This window comes from Rhopalosiphum padi, chromosome 4 (genome assembly GCF_020882245.1).
Source record: "Rhopalosiphum padi isolate XX-2018 chromosome 4, ASM2088224v1, whole genome shotgun sequence".
Classification (NCBI taxonomy): Eukaryota; Metazoa; Arthropoda; class Insecta; order Hemiptera; family Aphididae; genus Rhopalosiphum; species Rhopalosiphum padi.
This window is the reverse complement of record NC_083600.1, coordinates 53584567-53609014: the sequence shown is the minus strand read 5'-3', so window position 1 is coordinate 53609014 and position 24448 is coordinate 53584567. Positions and strand designations below refer to the sequence as shown.

Here is a 24448-nt window from a genome sequence, read left to right as displayed (position 1 = left end):
GAGTACAGGTCATTCCAGGGGCGCCGGAATAATGGGGGCAGCGGGGGCAAGCCCTCACGACTTCATGTCCTATTTATATTTACATTTAGCCCACAATACCTAAATATTATTCTATAATTTTGTTCAGCAAGTAATATATTATTATCTGTTAGTAATTTTTAACTACTGAATATCACATTAGTTGGAAGAAAAATACATAACATGAACTTTAATTATTTATTATTTCTCATTCCAGAAAAATAAATTTTGTTTTGATACTAATTATTGTCAATTACAGTGTAACGTAGATTGTCATATTTGCGATAATCTATCATTTGTATAGGTCCTGTACACGGGTAATTAGAAAATAAATGGTATATGGCTATATTAATCATACTTTGAAATGAACACCCTTATTTTTGCTATGCCCTCTACTCACTAGAAAAAAGCTTGAAATATTTAGCGCACCCACAGCAAAAAAATTGTTCAGGCGCCCCTGGGTCATTCCCTTTATTTAATATAAATTTTATAAAATACACTGTGTATAAGTTTCTCAAATAGTCAAATGTACATTGTTATTAACTTATCAATACACCTACAAAAAAACCATAATATATTTTTAAATATACAATATACACCCATGAATACAGTACTGTGCGACACAAATATCGTCGAGAAATACTTGTATGATATACAGTACAGCCCGCCCGGTTGAAGATCCTATGTGCGAAAAAAAAATGAACGAAGTAACACTCTGAAATAGTCTTAAAATCCTGTGAAAATTGGAAAATATACAAAAAATCACGTCAGCAATAATAATAATAATAATAATTAATATAGTCAATCGTTAGGCCGCGGCGACCGCACATATGTAGACCTTTTTATATGGGACCGCTTCGGTCCTGCAGGCTATTGTGAACGTGAAAGAAGAAAGAAGTTGTCAAATCTATGAGTGTTTTTTATGATTCATAACTTGGTGCCTAATAAATAGCAAGCCTAACTAAATTAACGTGGATAAAATAAGTATTACCAAAAAAAAAACCTTGGAAAATCGTATATTATTACACGTTACAAACACTCAAAAATAATTATCGTTTTCGTAATGTGTACAACGTTTCGAACAGATTCGTATGTCATTCAACGGCATCGCAGCCACCGAATAATCGGATCAGAATCGAATCGCACGCGTTGTCAGATCATTACTGTGGCACACGAGACGGGCAGCTCAAACGAGAGCGATACACCCGTAACGCGGAACTCTGACGAGTCACTGGAACTGTGCCATCTGCTCACTAGATCCGACGTACGCGCGAATCGTCATTTCTGCGGAACGTAACCCGCCGTAGCTCTGCGCGTGTCGACAATGTCGATAACGGACAGGGAAACGGGGTTTTTACGAATATACGTTCTGTTTGGGAAACTTAGTTGAACACTCACGAATAATGTATTCCTACAAACGACTGTTGATCGCGTGATACGGGAATATAAAAAAATAAATAAAATACACAAATATTTCATAGAGACGTGACGATCAGTGTTCCCGCAACCGCAACTCTGGCAGTCTTGCGCCCGAACTGTGCCAGACTTATATAAGCCACGGAACAAAGCCAGCGCCGAATTTTGTTTGTGCATACCAGAGCTTGGGCTAAGGAAATGTTAGAGCTACGAATAGGTATGAATAAAATCACTATTTAATAATTTGAGTAAAAGCGATATAATGTGCAGGCAACATAAAATATGCTTAAAATCAAAAAATATCTGACAAAAAATAATAGACATGAGATGCCTTCCTTAATCGCGCAAGTCTGCCCGGGTGGGTCTTGCTACGACGGAGGAAAGACAGTGAATGTGAATGCTGGTCGTTTCACAGGGCCTTTTATACCTGGTTCATTAGCGATTTAATAATTTGAGTAAAAGCGATATAATGTGCAGGCAACATAAAATATGCTTAAAATCAAAATATCTCTGACAAAAAATATAGACATGAGATGCCTTCCTTAATCGCGCAAGTCTGCCCGGGTGGGTCTTGCTACGACGGAGGAAAGACAGTGAATGTGAATGCTGGTCGTTTCACAGGGCCTTTTATACCTAGTTCATTAGCGATAACACAAGACCGGTCCGGTGTTCTGTGACAGATAACAAGAAACCGTCGAAACCCCAATAGTGCAATAGCCGATAATCGCACAATTTAAATAAAAGTTATTTTAAGAATAATATAATATTATAATAATAATAAAAATATTGATATATTAAAAATAATAATAAGATTAGGAATAAGATAATTATAATAATAATAAAAATAGTAATATTAATAAGAATAATAATAAAAGGAAAAGAAAAATCTAGGATCTTCCCCGTGCATCCCCCCACACGGAACAGTAAAATCCCGCCTCGGACAAAAAATTAAAAGTTAAAATATTAAACAATTATATATTATTAGATTCCGAACGGAGTATTGAATGTATTCATTTTACAATGGTGTGTGTGTTTTTTTTTTGTGTCATTACGTTTTGGAGTAGTAATAGTGCTTTGATTTTTGACTTCAGCCTCTCTTTGAAAAGGGTTAATTGAATCTATATGGTACTTTGGGGTTCAAAAATAAAAAACTGAAATAGTTTTCAAACAATTGAAGTTCTTGTCCCTACAAATCATATTAAAAACCAGAATTATGTTATCTCCATTATTTCAGGAGATATTGCAATGGGTAAATCCTCAACCTCGTGAAACATCCTGTATGCAATATGGTACCCATAAAATGGGTTCAAAACCCTAAGGCGCATATTATGCCGAAATCGTAGATAAAAAAAATAAAAACTGTTATTCTGGACGAGTGTAGCTGCAGTGAAAACGAATATTATATTCCACTAGAGTAGGGGAATAGCTAAGACATGATATTATAATATATAATTTTATCTTTGCACTTTGCTTTACGCATACTATATACAACAGACCAAGCGTGAAGGAAAAAATTGTATTTTAGATACCCATATAAATATATATGTTTGCATTCATAGTTAAGTATACCCACAAACTATTTGAATAATACATCTGGGTCTGGAAAAACCCTGAAAAGTAACGGAAAAACAGAAATTTTTACGCATAACCAGTTTTTGACAAAATCGATTTTTATATTTTGCTATAAATCAAAAACATTGTTTAAATACTTGAATTTTTCACCAAATGTTTAGCGTTATCTATTAAATTTTCAAAATATTTAGAATTTTTTTTAAACTATTTATGGATCATTGAAATTTTCGATTTTTCTAAATTTATTTTTTTGAAACTCCGATAAATAAAATTTGGATTTCTAAAAAGTTTTTAAAATTTAATACAAGGTTTATTATAAGTCATTCTTATCATAATAAAAAAAAATCAAAATTCGTTAGTTACAATTTTTGTTTATAAGCTTATAAGCATTATAAGTTCAAATGTTTATAAAATATGTCAAAATCGCGAAAATTTGCAAGGATTTTTGAAGTTGAAAATTCATAAATTTTTTCTAATCTATATCTAAGGTTAAAAAACCCAACATAAGGTTCTTCATAACTTTTTCTTCAAATAACTGTAAAAAAAACCCCTAGCGTCAATATAGAAAATATTTAAGAGCATATGAAATTTAAAATTTTACGAAATCGCGTAAAATATAAGGATACATCCTAAAGCGATTAAAATATTTGTTGTTATTCAAGAGGTTAGGTAAGGTAAGGTCCAATAATATACAATAAACCACAAACCAGTCAATGTCACTACTTCTATAATAAATAAATTATAAAAATCTATTTATTTTTGTAGATTTTCTAATCAATTAATTATAAGTCCTCAGGACTTAGTCAACACAAATGCATATTGGCAACAGACAACCAAATTCCAGCACTTAGACTAACATTCTCCCAGCCAATTACCTCTTACCTACATAAGTTGATTATTTAAAATTTATGACATAGTTTATACATTAAAATTATTATTTATAAGGTTATTGAGTACTCCAACACAACCAAAATTACATCGCTCATTATACATACTAGATACCTACCAATTTCTATTATTGAGTACTGGGGTTAAAAACCTCTACATTATTTAAATAACAAAATATATTTACCATAATACATTAATACCATAGCCATGTACACCAATCTAGCATTTAATATATTATAAAATAAGTAATAAATTAGCATGGCTTACAGCATGTATACAATTATCCAATACATCAACTCCTAAATATTTTTGACTACCTAACTAACATATTAATCCTGTGAATTCAACAGGTTAGGTTGTCTTAATCATCTCGATCACGGTTATCTACTAGTAGTGATCAGGATTAAGATACATAATGTAATTTAAAAGAACTTTTTAAGCCTTCATTTAGTTTAACACGCGAATATGATCTTTTACAACGCATAGAACAGCTGATTCACGGCGTCATTAAATTATTCGTGGTGGTCGATGTAGAATATAGATAATATGCATTAGGTTGGTTACTGGGTCATACCAGCACAGAATAAATAATTTCATTTATTTTGTGATACCAGTTGAAAATACACAGCTTGTAAGTTGTATTGAACAAACTTAAAGATAAAAATATCTAATAGAATTATATGATCAAACACATTTTAAAGATAAATAAAAATAAACAGATCCGTACTTAATAGTTTGTGGAATAGTGGAAGGATTTATCAATTTAATTAGATTAAAGATTAGTCATTTTCATGAAAGAAAACATACATTCAGGAATATTTTCAAGAAGAGGTTCAACAACAACTTTCTCTGATAAATACTGACGATTTCCTAGGTTCTAACCATGTGATATCAATAGTTAAGGTTGCGACTTTTCAATTGGTTTAATAAATGCAAATAATTAAAATACAATACAGATGGAAACTTAGAATACAAATTTATATATTATTAAAATAAACAGTACAAAATTGTACATGGTTAAAAACATCAATAAAGTTATTGTTTCTGCTAAATAATTTATAAATGTAGTGGGCTATTAACTACTACTGCTCCATAACATTGACGTCTTATTGATATTGTTTGAATTGTCCAGGAATCGCTTCTGGGATTATAGATTTCAACAGAATCTAAATGTTTTTGTCCAGTTGTTGCCTTATTGCTTCCCCCAATAACATACAATAAACCATCCAACACCACTACTCCTATAGTATAAAAAATATACAAATTATATACATTTTTGTAAAAAAATTAATTATTATAGTCACCTGGATTAACTCGACACAAATTCATATCAGCAATAGATGACCAAACTCCAGTACTTGGATTATAGGCTTCAACACTTTTAAGAGGTGTTGATCCATTAGTTCCACCAACGGCATACATTATACCATCCCAAACTGCTACACCAAGATTATACCGCCTATTTGACATTTTTTCTACTAAGTTCCATTTGTCAAGACTGGGATTATAACATTCAACAGATTTCATACCACCATTACAATTACTATAACCTCCTACCTACATAAATTAATTAGTTAAAATATATCACATAATTAATATAATAAAATTATTTACTGCATATATCAGGTTATTGAGTACTCCAACACTAAAATTCTCTCTCCCGTAAATCATACTAGATACCATTTTCCGTTGTTCAGTATCAAGGTTATAAACCTCTACACTATTTGAATAGCGATTACCATCTAGTCCACCAATCTAACATTTAATACAATATAAAATATATATTATTTATAACATAAAATAACTATTATATTAGCATGACTTACAGCATATCTACAATTATCTAATACTTTAATTCCAAAAGCTTTTTGACGTACTAACAAAGCTAACCTCAGGAACCCAAAATATATACAACATGTGTAATTTGTACCATTTTTTTTAAAATGTGTTTGTAATTTGCACCATCCTCAGGTAGTAAGAAATAGGAATTGTAATTTGCATCAAAATTAAAATCGATTATTTTTTCGATAGTACCAACTTACGAGTTTCTATATCCTAATATAAATTTAGCTGTTTTTATTTATAAAATAGCTGAGCTTATACACATAATGTTGTAAGTTTATATAAAATCGTATAATTATGAGTATGAAAAAAAGTTGATTGTTGATTGTTTTGATAGCATTTTATGTTTCGCGGTTAATTGAAGGTGGAATAATCTGGAAATAATAATGTATACGTGAAAAAAAGTAAACTTAGGTATAGGTACATATTAATTGCTATTATACTTCACAACTGTTATAATACTTACACGTTTTTTGTATTTGTATGAAACTAATAATTCAATGAATGAAGTTCTTGATATCAATTTATTATTATACTGATCCAAAGCAACTTAAATTTATAATTCAAATTAATATTACCACATAAGGTGAAAAATCCCGAAAAATTATTATTTTCATTCATGTCCATCTAGTCTTGACGTCAAAGAGGACATTGAGAAATAATCGAATATTTCAAAATCGAATATTTGATAATCATTTTGAAACAAATTATAAATTTTATATTCGACTACCTGCAGTGGTGCAAATTACATATCTTTAATTTGGTGCAAATTACAAACTCCCAAAAACCTCTACACTATTAAATATCCACCAATCTAGTATTTAATATAATATAAAACATATAGTATTTATAACATAAAGTAAGTATTATATTAGCATTTAGCATGACTTACAGTATATATAATATTATCTAATACTCCAATTCCAAAAGATTTTCGACTAACTAACATATCAGCCTTGGAAACCCAACATAATGATGATGAAGATACATCAAGCATTTTAACAGATCTTAATAACCGATAGTCGTATTTAAATCCATCATAAAAGTATTCAAAACCACCCATAACAAACACAAATTGATCTTTTACAACGCACAAACCAACTTCTTTACAGAATTCAATCATTTTCGGCGTAATATGCATTAGGTTGGTTGCTGGGTCATACCAACTTATAATATTTTTCAATTCTATGACTGACCAACTTAATACTAGAATAACCTATAAGAATTAAATGTTTAAATACATTGTAAAGATAATTCAACAATAAAATAAACAAAATCGAACACCGGTCTCCCGCGTGACAGGCGGGGATATTTACCAGTTACCACTATACTACGGAGGAGTCAGCTTGCTAGTCGCTTTATGTATTAATATATTATGTTAAATATATATACATAGTGCTATACGTCTAAAGTAAGACTTTAAGAACGTCAAATTCAATTACTTTTTATTATTTCACTTGGGTTTTTAAATATTAATTTCCGTGATGAGTTAAAATACATGACCATAATTGACCGCTTCACAGGAGAAATTTTTTTGAGTATTTACAAAATTCTATATTCCGAAAATGACATTTTAAAACATTTTAAAATTTAAATAAATTGATAATCTCTTACATACATATTAAAGTATTTATCTCGCAATTTTCTTTTTCTTCTGTTCAGTGTCTTTGTGGCTTTGTTTATTTAATTGTTTTGTTTTTTGGGTGGTAATAATATTCTTTTGTAATGTTTTTCTCCGTGTTACAATGTTTCACAAGTTTGTCAGTGTAAATGTTCTCGAAAAGTCCAGTATCTGCATTTGAATTAAGTGGGAAATCCACCGTAACTAAAAATACAATTAAAACAGAAATCTTAAAATGAGCATTATAAAAGAGTTAAATAAACAAGTGTTTTATTTTTTTTGAACTATATTATTTAAAATTTACACATTCAAATAAGCCGAGTAAAAACGTATAGTATGCAAATAAATTGTACAAATTGATATGATATATATTATACGTTATATGTATTGTATATTGATAGTAATTATAAATGTATAAGATATGTTTACCACGAATTCTAATGTTGTATATGATATGTACTATACTTAAACCAAAATAATTCGGTTACTAAAATATAATATAATTTGTAATAATTAACAAACCTTTGATGATATCTGTTAATAACGCCGATGCAATTCTTGCAATGATACTCGTAGTTGGATTCAAGCCAGGACTACTATTAATTTCTATTAACCATGGTTCTAAATTTTCTGTTAACATGAAATCTGCCCCAAACAATTGAAAACCAAACGCTTTCCTTATAAAATGGGATAGGTATACTTACCAATATAACAATTAACAATTATTCGAGTTTAATTTATAAATATAATATTATAATTAAAACCATCGAACCCTTCCAACCTACTAAAAAAAAAAAAAAAAATCAATTCAAATAATAAAAGTATTAGGTACCGATAAGATGTCTTTTTTAAATGTATATTTCGTGAAATATTAAAATATCTAGGTCCTGTACAAATATTATATTGTAAAAAAAACTTACGAATTACGATTATACATTTATGAATAAATTTAAAAATGAAAAATCTAATTAAGTAGATAACTTAAGTGTGTTGATTATAGAATTTAATTTATTTTTAAATATAATATGCGACATTTAAATTTAATATTTACGATATAATAGCATATTATGCGCAGTAATGTGATATGACTTGATGTCTTGATACACGATATAAAAAAGTATACACCCAAACCCAATGCTGACACTTTATAAATTGTTTAGATTTAAATTATTGCATTAATAATATATTGTTAAAACGTAATAGATAAAAACAATATTTTTGTTTTTAATAAATTATATATATATTATCACAATGATGTTATAATTCTATGAAATTTATTGATTTATTTCACTTTAATTTTATATTTCAGATGCGCTGAATACTCTAGTAAATTATATAGCCATATGAATAATGTATCGATTGTGTATACTATAAGAGAACTAAATACTGTATCCTCTTTAATTTTTATCATCTCTAAGTTTACTTTTAGCCGATTTCCAGTTAACTACCGATTACATTAACAACTGAGTAATAAATAACTTTTTGATTAGTTATAATTATAATATAGTAACATAATTATTATTGATTTTGTTTTTATTTATTCGTGTTGTAGTTTTTATTCTTGTTAATTTTTTGTAGCGTATACTAGGTATATATAAATGTACTTAATAATTATACTATTTAAAGTGTCCTGTGGATTTAAAATCTTCTGTTTTTTATATTTAAAACCTCCTTAAGTTCATAATCATAATCTGTTAATTTTTAATTATAATTTTATATTGTATGTTATTGTCATGACCACTATTACTGTTCAAATTTTAAATTTTATTGTCATATAATTATTACTACTTCTGTACTATTGTTCAAATTTTCTAAAGGGTCTCAACCCGTTTATATATATATAAATAAATAAATAAATAATCATTGACTTGGAATATGTAAAAGCTATGGCAATTTACAAATTTTAGTTATTTATATTAATCTATCAATATCTATTTATAATTTATAAAAATGATGAACATAATAAATACAAGATTCGATATATTTATTTATTATTAAATATTCAATTAACTATTAAATAACTATTCAATAGTTATGTTAAACCATTTCTAAGGTATATTATACTTAATATTATAAACATTTTATTAAATGAAAAACTACTCGTTCAAATTTTGAATTAGGTACTGACATAAAAGTTTTATAAAGTTAAATAAAGAAAATTATCCAATAAATAATTTACGGTAAAAAATGGATGGCTATGGTCTCATTTAAAAAATAGAAACTTATGTATAACACCCAATTATTACGAAAAATTTCAAATTATTTGAAAATATAGTCCTAACTATATTAAAAAAATTCAAAAAATCAAAATTTATTATTAAATGAAAATGTGTAGGTTAGCACGCTTGATAATCACTCTGTATATAAAATATGGATATCAAGGTGGACACATGGACAAATTATCGGTATTGGTAATCATTAAAAATCAGTTGAGTATTGAAACACGTAAATAACTCGTACAGGCACTCAGGAAATAAATATTAGTTCTAAATCTAATAAAAATTATGTTACATAATTTATTCTAACTTACAGTTCCGTTTCGACTAAATATGGAGTTTTGTGAATATTTTGAACTAAGGATGATCTTCAAAGAACCAAACAAAGCTGTTAATTTAAAATCTTTTATAAAAAAATCCATAGTCTTTGTGTCTGAAATGTTGTAGGTCCTTGGAAATTTTACATTAGCTTTTTTTGATATCGTATTGACTGTATCAGCCAATCCAATCTGTTATGTATATCAATACAAATTTATTAGCTATATACAGCTATATTTTATCGTTGTATTATTAATAATTTGCAAAAGTACTTTAGTGCAAAAACTCAAACTATTCAATAGACTAAATATTGTCTTGTCATTTTTTTTATTCCAATCAACATCAAATCGGTTTGTAGTAAAAATGTAATTGGCGCTAACGTCTTTGACTATCGGCCACAAATATGAGTTTTCTTTATTTTCAATAATTAAGGATTCCCTTGTTGAAGCTAACGAAGGCGGTGACCTGATGTTACATATTGCACGATTGTCTAAGCGCATACACACAATTATTAATTAAATCATTTTTACCGTTAGAAAACAACGGAAATTTATCGATTAGACATACTACTAGACTAATACGGTGTTATGTATTATAAATTATAATTAAATTCAACGTAATAGTCGTACTATTTATCATATTGAAATAACATATTGAATTTAATTAGTTGAAAATTAAAATGGTATAATATTTGAATTTGAATAATTTATACAATATGATAAATAATATTTTTATTTAAAATATATTTTAACTCATTAAAAAAAAATAAAAATATATTATTGTCTCTATACATATTTTAGTAATTAAAATATATTTTACTTGCTGAACCCAATGTAGTAAGCAAATGATCATAATTCAGTAGTTTGATGTCTGGATTTCTTTTTTCTACCCACCCTCTCTTCTTGAACTCCTGTGATATTATTGGATAATATCCGTGTATTGAAAATATTCTTTTGGCCTATCATATTTTAAATTTATTATTAAATTAATGACCTTAACTGTAATAAATCCATTATTAATGCAAAAATTATTTTTCAATAGAAAATTAAAACTAGAAAAATTACATAATATAGATTTAGCCCCCCACAAAAAAACAATATGATACAAATTTATGTTTGTTAATATGTATTATTTTTTCCAACTGGGGTAGCACTTGCCTCCAGTGCCCCCCTCCTGGATTCGCCCTTGGCTGAGGGCCACTTTTGCCAATCGGAATATTCCGTCACCGCCACGACATAAGTCGAGTATAATAATGTCGTGATGATATATTTTTAGAGAATTCGACAGGTTTCGCTGGAATCGCATTTAAACACTTCGCATAATACGTATTCCAGATGCACTCCGTTTACAGCCAGCCACTGAGCCAGCTGTATATTATTCGTATATAACGACGTAGACATATAATATTATATCGATTATTTGGTAGATACCTTTATCGCGTCCGTCGCCCGTTTTCTTAACGCCGCGAGTACATCCTTGCCAAGTACTGGCGCCTCAAATGTTGGCCAGCGTATTAAAGTATCGTTTTGAAAACTGTGGTGTAGGATATTCGCTTGACATTCTTTTCGTAGACTGATGCGCATCAACCTAGTATAATTATCCACATTCCATGTCATTAATACATCTTTGGGTGGCGATGATTTTCTTTTATCAATCCCCGCAACGGACACGGCTCTTTTGGTCATGATAATATTATAGCGGTTTATACTTTATATGATTTTGCGTGTATATCTACTATTCGATGATTATGTGAAATATTTTTTTATTCGTCAGCTTATAATATGATATTGTTTGGAATTAAAAAACTATATATTTATTATGTTACTATGGCGATTCGTTTCTGTTGAATGAGTATTAAATATTATAAAATATACGAGCCATGTAATAGATATGTTTAACGCTTGGCTAATACGTTTAATTCATATTACATAATAAAAGCTGGACCAGGTAATTGATTTTGAAATGGTTGCATTAATTTTTTTCAAAACGTTATTTAGCATATAGGTCATAGGTAGTAAAACAAAATGTAATACTTATACATAAGAAAAATCACTGGTAAAATTAATAATAATCCACAATTGTCAACGTTCTACAAACTACAATTTTTCATTTGGATAATATTTTGTTGTCATTACAATATATTTTTTAAAATTAATAATTAGTAATAAACAACAATATTGATAATATTGCATTGTTAATTTTATCTGGCTTGATAAAAATATTATTAATTCGACAATATTAAATTTATAGTTTACCCCCAAGGTCTATGGTTTACCCTACACCACATAATTGTGGCTATTGTAAATTCTACAATTATTTTATCAATTTTACAATAATAATGTTCCCTTGATAATATAAATATGTGCATTTAATAATATATTTAATCAACTTAAAAATATACTTTTTTTAACAAAAAACATTTCTTTGTGTGTTGAGTATGTTGCCGCGCGCCATAACGTTAAAGCGACCGTTAAACGCGTACTGTTTACTGTGCTGTGTTGTAGCCAACCGTGTGACTATTTTACATGATATCAAGTTTTTTTATAAGCAATACATTGCAGTATACGACGTTGGAAAATATTACCTATATTTACTACAATTGTTAAGGTAAGATATTATAATGATTTGTTATATTTGTAAAATATGTATTGGCAATTTACAAGCTTTGGTGGCGCACTACAAAATTATTCACCTTCTAAAACCAAATAGCACTTACACCTGTCATGAAGGCTCTTGTTTTCAATCTTTTAAGTGTTTGTCTTCTTTTAAAAGACATGTGACAAAAAAACATGTTCTTACTAAACCTTCTTCATCACATACTTCACAAGTTTTTGTGAACACATTAATTTTAAACAATGAAAGCTTATCAATAAGAGATCAAACTCAACATCAACAAAAAGATGATAATTTATATGATACTACTACGATTTCGTTCAATTTTGATGATGCTACTGCCTACTCCTTTATTGTATGAGTCAAGTGTAAAATTTATTTTAAGTCTACAATAATAATAATTTCAATAATAATGATGTTATTAATATTCAATCTGGAATTAAAGACTATATTTTAAAGCCAATGGCATCCATTTTGAACAATATAGTTCAAAAAGATATCAAAGAACTCTCAATTCTTTCAACATTTAAAAAATTTAAATCTATTGTCTTAGATCCTTTTTATTACTGTGGTTCGGAATATCGTTTGGTTAATTGGCTGGTAAAAAATAATTTATTATCAAACATTAGTCAATTCACTATAAATAATTAAATTGTTGCTGTAGATCATAGTGGTAGTGTAGGTATCATATGATGAAAAAGTAACAAAAGGCACCCTATTTAAACAATTCTTTGAACACAAAAATAATTTCAAAACATTTTATGATCAAATTATGAAATATAAGCTAAATCTTGGTTCAATTACAACTTTTGTCCAAGGAAAGTTGTGGAAAGAGAAAGTAACTCAGTATGAAGGAAAAATAGTGTTTCCCTACTTTTTATACATCAATGACTTTGAAATTAACAATCCATTGGGATCCCATGCAAATTTTCAGTCAATAGTAGCTATTTATTATAATTTTCCTCTTATGAAAAACTTATTTCAAATATTTTTTTAGCAGCTTTAATAAAATCAGTTGACCTTAAAGAATTTGGAAACAATTCTAGTTTAAAAATATTAATAAATGAATTAAATACACTTGAAAGAGAAGGATTAACTATTTCAACAGATCAAGGAAATGTCTATTTTTTACTTGGTTTAGTTTTAGGTGATAATTTGGGTCTGAACAGTATATTAGAATTCAGTAAGTCTTTTTCAGCAAATTATTTTTGTCAATTATGTAAATCTCACATAGTCTTTACGAAGAAGATAATTCTTGTTTACGTACTATTGAAAATTATTTGGAAGATGTAGGAAAAATGAATTTTAGTGAAACAGGAATATATAAAGAATCAGTTTGAACTCTATATATAGTTTTCATGTGACTAAATACTTTTGTGTAGATGTCATGCACAATATTTTTGAAGGTGTATGTCATTATGACATGTGCTACATTATAAAATATTATGTGAACACTATTAAAATATTTTCCTTGACAACTTTAAATAATCGCAATAAAATTTCAACTATGGTCCAATTGAAGTTGGTAACATTTCACCTGAAATAACAGATTTTAATTTAAGTAAATTACATTTAAAAATGTCTGCTAGAGAAATGATGACATTCATTCATTTTTTTTCTCTTATGATTGGAGACTTGGTTCCTGAAGGTGATGAAGTATGGAATTTTTATTTAATGCTTCTCAAAATTGTTGATTGCTTATTATCATATGAATTTACTAATAATTCAATTATAAATCTCAAACAATTAATATTAATAACACAACATAATTATTTATATGTTACTCTTTTTAATGATACACTGAAGCCCAAGCATCATAATTTGATTCATTATCCTACTGTAATTGAACATTCTGGTTCACCTAGGCATTACTGGTGCATTAGATTTGAAGGTAAACATAAGGAACTAAAAATGTATGCTCGATCAACATCTTCAAGGAAGAATATAACATCAACACTGGCTAAAAAGTTTCAATTTAAATTTGCACACTACCTATTACATTTAAATACTGAAAAGATAATAGTTAATTTAAAACACAATATTTGTAGTCTTTATTTACAGCCTATTTGGGACATGCTTTTTCTTTCAATAGCAGATTTCAAGTGTTATAGTCAAATAGAATATATGGGCACAATATATCAAAGAGGTTACTATTTAACCAAATACATTGAAGATTTATGCTTATTTGACATTTTAGAAATATTAATATTGAATTGTTCAAGTGATAAAGTGTACATAATAGCTAAACAAATTAAAATAGTTGGTCACCAATCACATCTTGAGGCCTTTGAAGTTGATGGAAATAAATACATTGTTAATGAGTGTTTAATATTTCATATTAATGAATTTAGTGGACCACCCATTAATATTACTAAATTAGTTTCTGGAAAATTAATGATACGTCCAAAAGAATATTGTTTTTAATATATATTTATTTTTATTTTTAATATTAAATATTAATACCTAACTTCTATTAATTTATAATAGAATGTATTAATGTTTAAGCTTTTTAATTTGTTTGCACAATAAATACAATGCACCTATCTAACTTGTATAAATTTATTATGATATAATGTTTAAACTTTTAAATTGTATTGCATAATATGTACAATATACTTAATTGAATATAAATATATTTACTTATGTTCATTGTTCATATTGCTTTTTGTCTTCTTAGTGCTATATTTGCTATAAAATATGAATGCAAGAAAACATAGAAGATATGCTTGATGATGTAAATAAAGATGGTCTTAATTCTATGAATAATTCAATTAACTCAAATGCAAGTTAATTTTTATATTTTGTATTCAATATTTATAAAATATTAAACACAAATTTTATATTTATAGGATTTAAATAGTTTTCTAGTATTAATTTCCGTTTTGGAGGGCTATGAATATCCTATGGATGATGTTCAACCATTATATGAGTTATTAAAAAAATGGGGTTTAGAATGTTTGTCTAAAACTTTATTTGGTAAAAATACAAAAATATTATTAAAATTCTGTGTTGGTGTGTAATGTGAATTTTAATTTGTTATTGCAGATAATTTAATTGATATGAAAATACTGGCAATCATGAACAAAGAAGATGTAAATTAATTGTTAAAAACATTTCCAATTGGGATTAAAATAAAATTTAAAAATGAACTTGAAAATTGGCAAAACTCACTTCACCGCTTTAAACCAGATGAACAGACAATAACAAGTGTAATTTCAACTTACAGCGAACCTAAAGAACCTTCAATACAACCTTTACAAGTACCATCAACATCTGTCACTATAGATTTGGGAGAAATTTTAAATGTAACGACTACAGGAACAATGATTATTGACTATTACAAAGAACATAACAAATTAAATAGTAACATCCGTTCGTTATTAGTTGAGACTATTATTAGTTATGTGAACAAAAAATATGAATATGTCTGTGTATCTGGCTGAAACTAATGCAAATCATATTTTCACAATGTTTCCATCTGAAGTAAAAGTAAGAAATATGTTTTTATTTATTTAAACTCATTGACTTTATAGTTTACATTTTTCTATAGGACACATATTTCATGAAGGATGTACAAAATAAAAATACTAAAGGCAAACTCTACGCAAAATACTATAACGCAATGCAAACACTCAAATCATGTGGTTTAGTACCTTCTAAAGGACTTCAAGTTAAAAGAATAATGGATGCAGAAACTCATCGTTAGTACAATAAAGAATTTGGTAAACTATTTTTTTAATCATAAATATAATTTCAATATTACTTTTTGTAATATTTGTTAATAAAGACCTAATATGAATTAACCTAGTAAGTAGTAGTTAAAATTAATGTTTAAACTAATTATTATTTTAGTTTGTATATTGGTTAGTAGGTCATAGACTTAGACTTAAATCAAAAAATTAATTAATTTAGTAAATATTTTTCAATTAAATTATTAATTATATTTATTCCTAATTAGAAAATGTAAAATAATTTATTTAAATGTAGTTACCCTTATCTCACATTGATTGTTTTAAATTAATTATTTTAGTACCTGAATATGACATTGATTACATTGTTGATCATATAAAGTATGATTCAAATTGTTCATTCCCTGATCTGGAAAATAATTGGAAGTCTACAACAAATTATAGATTAAATGAAATGAAACATTTTTCTTCTACTAGTGAAATCATCAAGAACTGGAATAGTTATACCCTGCCACTGGGATATAGACTTGTAAGATAATTTTTATAAAATAAATATATGATTTTAAATTTTACTGAAAATATTAGGTTGATATTGACTTTCATACATTATATCCAAACTGCTCGTCATTATTAAATACATTTGAGAATAAATTCGAAAATATAGTGAAACTCTTGGATGAGAAATTGAAGGATTCTACCAATCGTAGATTATTTGAAACTTTAAAAGATGGTGTTTCCATTATAAACCAAAGTAATTATTATAATTAAATCATTGTAATAGAAATATCAGGGGGTCAAAAATTCAATTGTAACTAGCCACTGGGTTCTACTTTATTTTAAGCATGACTAAATATTTAGCTATGATTAAATAACTGCTGCTAGTGGTTAAATGTCATTGTTTGAGTAAAAATAGATAAATATAAAATATTATTAATAGTTAAATATTAGATAAATATTATTATTGCATCATCTTTCTATTTATTATAAAATTAATGTTTATATATTTATGATTTACAATGGTATATAATAATGACTATCTATATAATTCTGGCTCTATGAAAGAACAGCTAATAGAAATTATTTGACAAAATATGAATTATAGAATCAGTCATTATCTATTCTATGATATAGGTACATGATATTTTGTCAAATAAACCCACCTTCATGTTTATTATTTTAAAATTATAATATGGTCATTAACAAATTATTAAATACCATTTTATTATATGTGACGCGGCCCCGCGCAAAGACCGTTTGAATTCAAACGGCATTTGCGCGGATAGCCTCGCCGTGACCCCTCTCTCAACCACAAGTTGACGACGGACGACACCGACGCGCGACGATCCGCGTCGGAACGTCGGACCCGACGCGACCCCGAACCGGCCCTAGTCATATCCACCGCACCGTACGCGACACTACGCTTCGCCGTTCCGTGCCCCCCTATTCACTTGTCATCATTATTTTTTTTTAATATTATATTTGTTTTTTTGTGTTTTTCAACACCTCCCCCGAGGTCAATAAAACATCGACATTTCAAACCCCTATTTTTGTGTTGTTATTTCTCCCGTGCTTACCCGATCAACATCCTCTCTTCCCCAAGTGTTCCGTTCACCAACAATCCGACGCTATCTCACCACCACATCGTGACAACCACAGGTACGCGTCAAATTGGTTCCCCGAACTGGAATTACCGGTAAGTGAAATATATTATTACATATTATTATTAATACATTAATTATTTTATTATTATTATAATATTATATATTAAATATATTATTATATTATTATTATATATTATATTATTACCTTACCACTAACTACCACCATCAACCTCCCATTTTGTGACTTGCAAAACGTTCCCCAAAACCACACGACAAAAACGTGGTTTGCAAGCTATAACGGAAAAACCGGCGTTACGTATCATAACCTCAAAGAACGTAACGATAGCCGCGCCACCTGACTTACGGACGCACCACGCGCGGCGCTGCAAACACACGGGGAATAGGATTGGTAGGACCGCTAGAGCGCGATAAGGTACACACACCACCGCCCGCCCAACGATACCACAAAACCGGACCGCCGCCGCCGTCCCGAACCAAAATAGTCGACAGGAATACGCACAGCCGCGACACCACAATTCGGAAACCGGTTATTATGATCACCCCGCACACACAACACCAACGGTCAACGACCCACTGACTTACTATACGTGCGTAAATAGACTTACCGATACGCGGTCAACATGAATCGGAAGAACGCGATAACCGTTCCACCGATAACACCGACACTTATATATTTTCTTTGAACTTAACACCGGATAAACTACCGGACGTCATGGCAGGAAAATATATGAATGAGTTGACCGCTGCGGAGCTACGGTACGAATGTAACCAACGCGGGCTAACGGAAGGAGGTGCGAAAGACGCACTCGAAATCCGATTAGCACAACACTTTGCGAATATGGGTATACAGGCAAATTCCGTCCGGTTTCAGCCCATGGATACCACTGGGCTAACCGAACTCGACACGGACGAAAGCCAGGCATACGACGCCGGGCAACCCGAGCCGAGCACGGGCAACCGTATACTCACCCAAGAACCGTTGGATACATCACGCAACACACCCACACTGCCCTCATACAACACACAAAATGCCACGGACCTCATACAGGCAGCCCACGGTATAATAAAAGAGGTGCGGCAGTCGGCGGAAAGCGCGCCGCACAGGCACAGCTTGGAAGCACGACTAACCATACTCGAAGACTGCATGGCCCGTTTCGGCGAAGACCAACGCCGGATAGCGGAGACAATAATGTGACCACACACACGCGCGAAAATCACCGACGTAATTCGCAACTATCCGGACGTTTTCAGCGGTAGGGTAGGTCAGATTAATCAAACACGACATTCTCCTTAAAAACCAAACACCAATAGCGCTCAAACCATACCCCTATCCGCACACAAAACAGGCCACAATAGACAACATGATACGGGAACAACAGGGACTCGTAGAACAAAGCACCTCTCCGTGGGCCGCACCCGTCATCTTAGCAAAAAAGAAAGACGGCTCGCCCCGACTGTGCATCGACTATAGACGGCTCAATGATGTCACTGAGTCCGACGCTTACCCAATGCCGGACCTCAATACTTTGATTCGTCAAATGCTAGGTGCAAAAATTTTCAGCATTTTGGACCTTAAGTCTGGATACTGGCAAGTACCACTTAACTAAAATGCTCGAAAATACACGGCATTCCGGACGATTCGGGGTTTATATCAGTTTCGAGTACTACCCTTTGGCCTTAAAAACAGCCCCATGACCTTTGTACGACTAATGAACGAAGTTTTGAGGGGGTCTGGACGACTTCGTACGTGTCTACCTTGACGACATAGTGGTGTTTTCGAACACCACGGACGAACACCAGTGCCACCTAGACAAAATTTTGGAACGTCTACATAGACACGAGCTGACATGCAACACCGAAAAATGCAGTTTCGGATCAACTGAAATCTCATTTCTCGGACACCTAGTCACCTCCGACGGCATAGATAAACAACCGGAGAAACTAGAATGTATCATGAACTTCCCCACACCCACCAAAATAAGGGATCTACGGAAATTCCTGGGCGTCTGCAACTGGTACAGACAGTTTGTTGACAACTACGCGGACACCATAGCACCCCTAACGGATAGGCTCAAACAAGGGACTAAGTGGTCGTGGACCGAAACGGAACAGGCGGCATTTATTAAAATAAAACACGCACTGTACGATTCGCCAAAACTGTCGACACCAGATTACGGAAAACCGTTCTGCCTACAAACCGATGCTAGCGAAATAGGAGCAGGTGCCGTTCTTTTCCAACGGGGTGACAGACCTGAGGAATGACGGATAATCGCCTACGCGAGCAAAAAGTTTAGTGACACGCAGACTAGGTACGCCGCGGTCGAACGCGAGTGCCTCGCGATAATCTGGGCGACCGACAAGTTTAGACCATACTTAGAAGCCCGCCACTTTGACCTATTCACAGACAACTCCGCCCTCACATGGCTCCACGGGGCCAAAAACACCAACTCCAAGTTGACCAGGTGGGCACTACAGCTGGCCAACCTGGACTTCAAAACCACGCACGTGCCCGGCGTACAGAACGAAGCGCCGGACATGCTGTCCCGCCACCCAGCCCCAGGACCCCCCGTAGACGAGGACCGCCTCGTGGAACGGCTAGTAGTAGTACCCACCACCCAAATCACCACTACTACTAGCACGCCGGCCGACAACCTGTTCGCCACTACGGACTCGGGCAACACCACCAACGAGCCCACCATAACGCACGCTACGCTCGTGACGTGGCAGGCCAATGACCCCGACACGCGTGACATAGTGGACAACGGGACACCGGACACGCCGGCGCGCAATACCAGGCAAGCCGCGGAAAAAAATAACAAATATGTTTTTACTTACGGCCTCCTGCGAATAAATTTGCGCGACCACACACCCGTCATTATACCACGCCAAAAAATACAGAACGTGATTTGGACATACCACGATCACGTCCTAGCAAACCACCCGGGCTGGAAAGAAACTTACAGGGCGATAAAACAACGCTTTTACTGGAAAGGTCAAAAGAACGACATTCGACTGTACGTCAAGTCGTGTCACACATGCGCGTGCATCAAACCACTAAACGCGCGCGCAGATGACCCAATGACCGCCAGAACACCCCGCCACCCCTGGGAGGTAATCAGCATAGACCTCAGGGGCCCTACCCGCGCACGAGTAGGGGAAAACAATATTTACTGGTCGCCACGGATATGTTTAGTAGGTGGACCGAGCCGAGGCATACCCCCTAGGGACAGCCACTACAAAAACAATAACCTAAACGCTCGAACGAGAATTCTTTTCACGTTACGGATACCCCCGTGTGTGCCTAAGCGACAACGGCCCCCACTTCGTAGTAAACGATATGCGCAACGCGATAGAGCAGTGGGGAGCCGAGGGCTGGACAACTCCGGTATATCACCCGAGGGCCAACCCCGTCGAACGGCGCAACCAGGAAATAAAAAAAGGTCTACGCGCTTTACTCACCAACGGTAACCATAACACATGGGACACCAAAATACCCGCCATATTATTTTCGATCAGGAATAGACGCAACGTCCAGACAGGATACCCCCGTACTCGTCCTCGGCAGAGAAGGTAAACGACCGGGTGATTGGGCACTGAGTAGGACAACTGCCGACCAGATCGAACACATAAATATGGACAGGGAAAAGCGTGAGAAAGACGTACTGGACATACCACCGGTAACAGGTGGCCAGACGCAACCCAAATACAAAACAGGTGACATCGTTTACTACAAAGCGCATCACCTGTCAAAAGCGCACGACAAATTTCATGCCGGTTTCGCACCAAAATGATGGGGACCGGTAAGACTACACAAACGCGTAGGAAAAGGCGTGTTCCTCACGGATCAACAACCACCGCGCAAAATTCACGTGTCATGTCTTAAACGCGCGACACCCACAACACACCCACACCCCAACACCACCACAAACGAATAACGGCAGGTAACGCTAATTATTGGTTATTTTATTTTTTCATCACCCGCACACAGTCGACAACAACAACATGGAGCCACAATCTGCAGCCACCACCCCCCTACAGCAAGCCGCAGAACTGCTGGAACGCAGCAAGCAGTTACTACAGGTAGCTAACACGGAGGCAGCCGCCCACGCGACTACGGCAGCACAGGTGGGCAGGATGTCCACTGCAGAGCTATGCCGGGACCCGGTACTATGGGCAGCCTACACCCGCGGGTGGGACGACCGCACGTCGGTCTTCCGCAAGGCGACCAACGTGGGTCCGACACCCACGGCAACCGACAGGTCCCGGAGCCCGGCTGGCACACCGCGATCGCCCCCGATACCGCAGTCCGCACAACTGATCCGGCCACCCCCCCAACCAATCATGGCAGCATCGGTCCCACGACTGAGAACATCCGTACCACCGTCCGTGTCGAACACATTGGAGCCAAAGAGGGCAAAAACGACACCAAAAGACTCGCGGCGGCGCCGGAACCAAGCACGATGGCGGAAATTCTGGGAAAAGAAGAAGACTGCCAACCTCACCACCTCCCAACAATTCGCTTTGGAGAAACCGGCACCCCCAACCTCCCAACCGGCAACACGTCCAGAGTCGCTGGAGGCGACCGACACACCTGTCCCCGAGGACAAGGCACCGGAGGTAGCAATGCCTACCGGAAAAGCCGAGGCCATGGAGCAACCAGCCACCGACTCCCCAAAACCGGTCAATATGGAAATATCACCGGATGAGGAGGCGGAGCTGCTGTGCGACATGGATGTCGGTCCCCCAAATGACGTGGACATGGAAACCGTGTTCCGGAACATACACCCCGCCCCCACGACACCACCACAACATGGGTAGACAGGCCGGAGTGCGACCTCTGCACCCAGCCGGAATACCCCCCCTCCGGAAACTGTCTACGCCAGCCACCCACCCACCCACACAGCCACCGGAAGCGGCCGGACAACCGCTGTCACTGGTGGTTTTGGGGGGGGGGAGTATGACGCGGCCCCGCGCAAAGACCGTTTGAATTCAAACGGCATTTGCGCGGATAGCCTCGCCGTGACCCTTCTCTCAACCACAAGTTGACGACGGACGACACCGACGCGCGACGATCCGCGTCGGAACGTCGGACCCGACGCGACCGCGAACCGGCCCTAGACTAATTAGTCATATCCACCGCACCGTACGCGACACTACGCTTTGCCGTACCGTGCCCCCCTATTCACTTGTCATCATTATTTTTTTTTAATATTATATTTGTTTTTTTGTGTTTTTCAACACCTCCCCCGAGGTCAATAAAACATCGACATTTTAAACCCCTAACTTTGTGTTGTTATTTCTCCCGTGCTTCAAAGCATTCAGTGTTATAAATATGGCTAGGAAATTGTTTGGTGACAACCGGACATCGCCATGGTGTGTATACAATTTTATCACACTTACACTAACACGCTATAATAGTATCTCTTGTATAAACTGTGCAAATGCTGAAAATATTATTATGTTATTTATCTTGGACGCAACTCGGTTACGACTATTATAGCAGGTAGGAAGAATAATATAGCCGAGTTGCGTCCACAAAACGGGACGCAAGTTACCTGTTGAATTTACTACCTAAAAAATATACCTTTTTTTTGTGACGCAAGTAGTATGCAGCCCTTCCCCAAGTGTGCCGTACACCAACAATCCGACGCTACCTCACCACCACATCGTGACAACCACGGGTACGCGTCATATGGATAATTAAAACTTAAAAGCTTATTTGTCAAAAGTCTTAATTATAATATTTTACTTAGCCATTAATATATATTTATATTTGTTATTCTATTAATTAATAGATTAGCTACTAAGGTAGGTACATGTCTGATAAAAATATTCATAATTTTTACTTTTCAGATGGTAAAAATACAGTTTTATTGTATTTATTACCCACTATACTAGTACCTACTGCAAGGAAAATTACTAAAGATCATAATGGGATGAAGTGTCAAATAAAATACTCAATAAAAGATTCTCAAAACAGCTTCATGACATTCAAAGATTCAGTAGCTGAAATTGAAGAACATATTGTTATGCGACAGAATGAAAAAAAATCCAATTCAGCCATTTATTATTATTGTAGGTATCCCTACTAATCCTAAAGAAATAATTGTTTTTTTCGATTGTATTAAGTATAAATTATTCACTATAGTATCTGCTGTAGATGTTTGCTTTAAATTATTTCATTTGTTTAATTTGGAATATCCATGTGAATCGTGTGTAGTATGGCTCTTTATACAAAAGTATTTTTATTCATTAACTACAAACTTTGATAAATCATTTCATACTTTAGGTCAAATTTTATCTGATTTAAATAGTAAGTAACCAAATGTGTTGAACAATAAAATAGCATTTATAATATAAAATTTGTGGTTATATTTTATTAATTTAAAAAAGACTACCTACTTTAACCTACATTAAACTACAATTATTTATATTATGTATTGTATTATTCGGTAAATGATTTGTCATGGATAATTTTATTTGAATCCTTACATAATCCTAGAATAATGGAAATTAAGTTCATGAGTTAGTATTAATTTTTTAAACAGATTATTTAACTAATTTGAGAATACCAACATATTTTAAATTTCCATCACAAGAAGTCTAACTAACTTGATATTTGAATACATAAAT

General features: G+C 33.2%; 3 protein-coding genes, 1 long non-coding RNA gene and 1 pseudogene across 4 annotated transcripts; 3 read left to right on the top strand and 2 right to left on the bottom strand.

Annotated features, from left to right (window-relative positions):
- Positions 1-4877: 4877 nt before the first annotated feature.
- Positions 4878-6962, bottom strand: LOC132929698 (kelch-like protein 2). Its single transcript, XM_060995224.1, has 4 exons — positions 6629-6962; positions 5509-5649; positions 5199-5451; positions 4878-5135 (listed from the first exon to the last, which is right to left on the bottom strand). Exons 1-4 carry the CDS (start codon positions 6875-6877, stop codon positions 4951-4953), a joined length of 828 nt encoding a protein of 275 aa, XP_060851207.1. The 5' UTR covers positions 6878-6962; the 3' UTR covers positions 4878-4950.
- Positions 6963-7047: 85 nt separating this feature from the next.
- On the bottom strand, positions 7048-8139 carry LOC132929699 (uncharacterized). Its single transcript, XR_009662137.1, has 3 exons — positions 7880-8139; positions 7355-7561; positions 7048-7288 (listed from the first exon to the last, which is right to left on the bottom strand). It is a non-coding gene; the product is annotated as an uncharacterized LOC132929699 (long non-coding RNA).
- A 7066-nt stretch (positions 8140-15205) lies between these two features.
- On the top strand, positions 15206-16211 carry LOC132930868 (uncharacterized; annotated as a pseudogene).
- A 120-nt stretch (positions 16212-16331) lies between these two features.
- LOC132930046 (uncharacterized) lies at positions 16332-24136 on the top strand. Its single transcript, XM_060995701.1, is given in 5 exon segments — positions 16332-16359; positions 16535-16722; positions 16779-16944; positions 23669-23859; positions 23861-24136. Coding segments are annotated over 5 exon segments (849 nt in total).
- On the top strand, positions 17435-23119 carry LOC132929674 (uncharacterized). Its single transcript, XM_060995186.1, has 2 exons — positions 17435-17886; positions 21804-23119. The coding sequence occupies exon 2, from the start codon at positions 21818-21820 to the stop codon at positions 22631-22633; it is 816 nt and encodes a 271-aa protein (XP_060851169.1). The 5' UTR covers positions 17435-17886; positions 21804-21817; the 3' UTR covers positions 22634-23119.
- Positions 24137-24448: the final 312 nt, after the last annotated feature.

Bases quoted from the DNA above. Each gene is read 5' to 3' on its own strand.
- LOC132929698 (XM_060995224.1), bottom strand. From the start codon at position 6,877: ATGCATATTACGCCGAAAATGATTGAATTCTGTAAAGAAGTTGGTTTG. The intron at 5,650-6,628 runs GTAAGTCATGCT...ATTAAATGTTAG, and splicing joins TAGATAATATTATATATACT to ATTGGTGGACTAGATGGTAA. The intron at 5,452-5,508 runs GTAAATAATTTT...TAATTTATGTAG, and splicing joins TCAATAACCTGATATATGCA to GTAGGAGGTTATAGTAATTG.
- LOC132929674 (XM_060995186.1), top strand. From the start codon at position 21,818: ATGGAGCCACAATCTGCAGCCACCACCCCCCTACAGCAAGCCGCAGAA.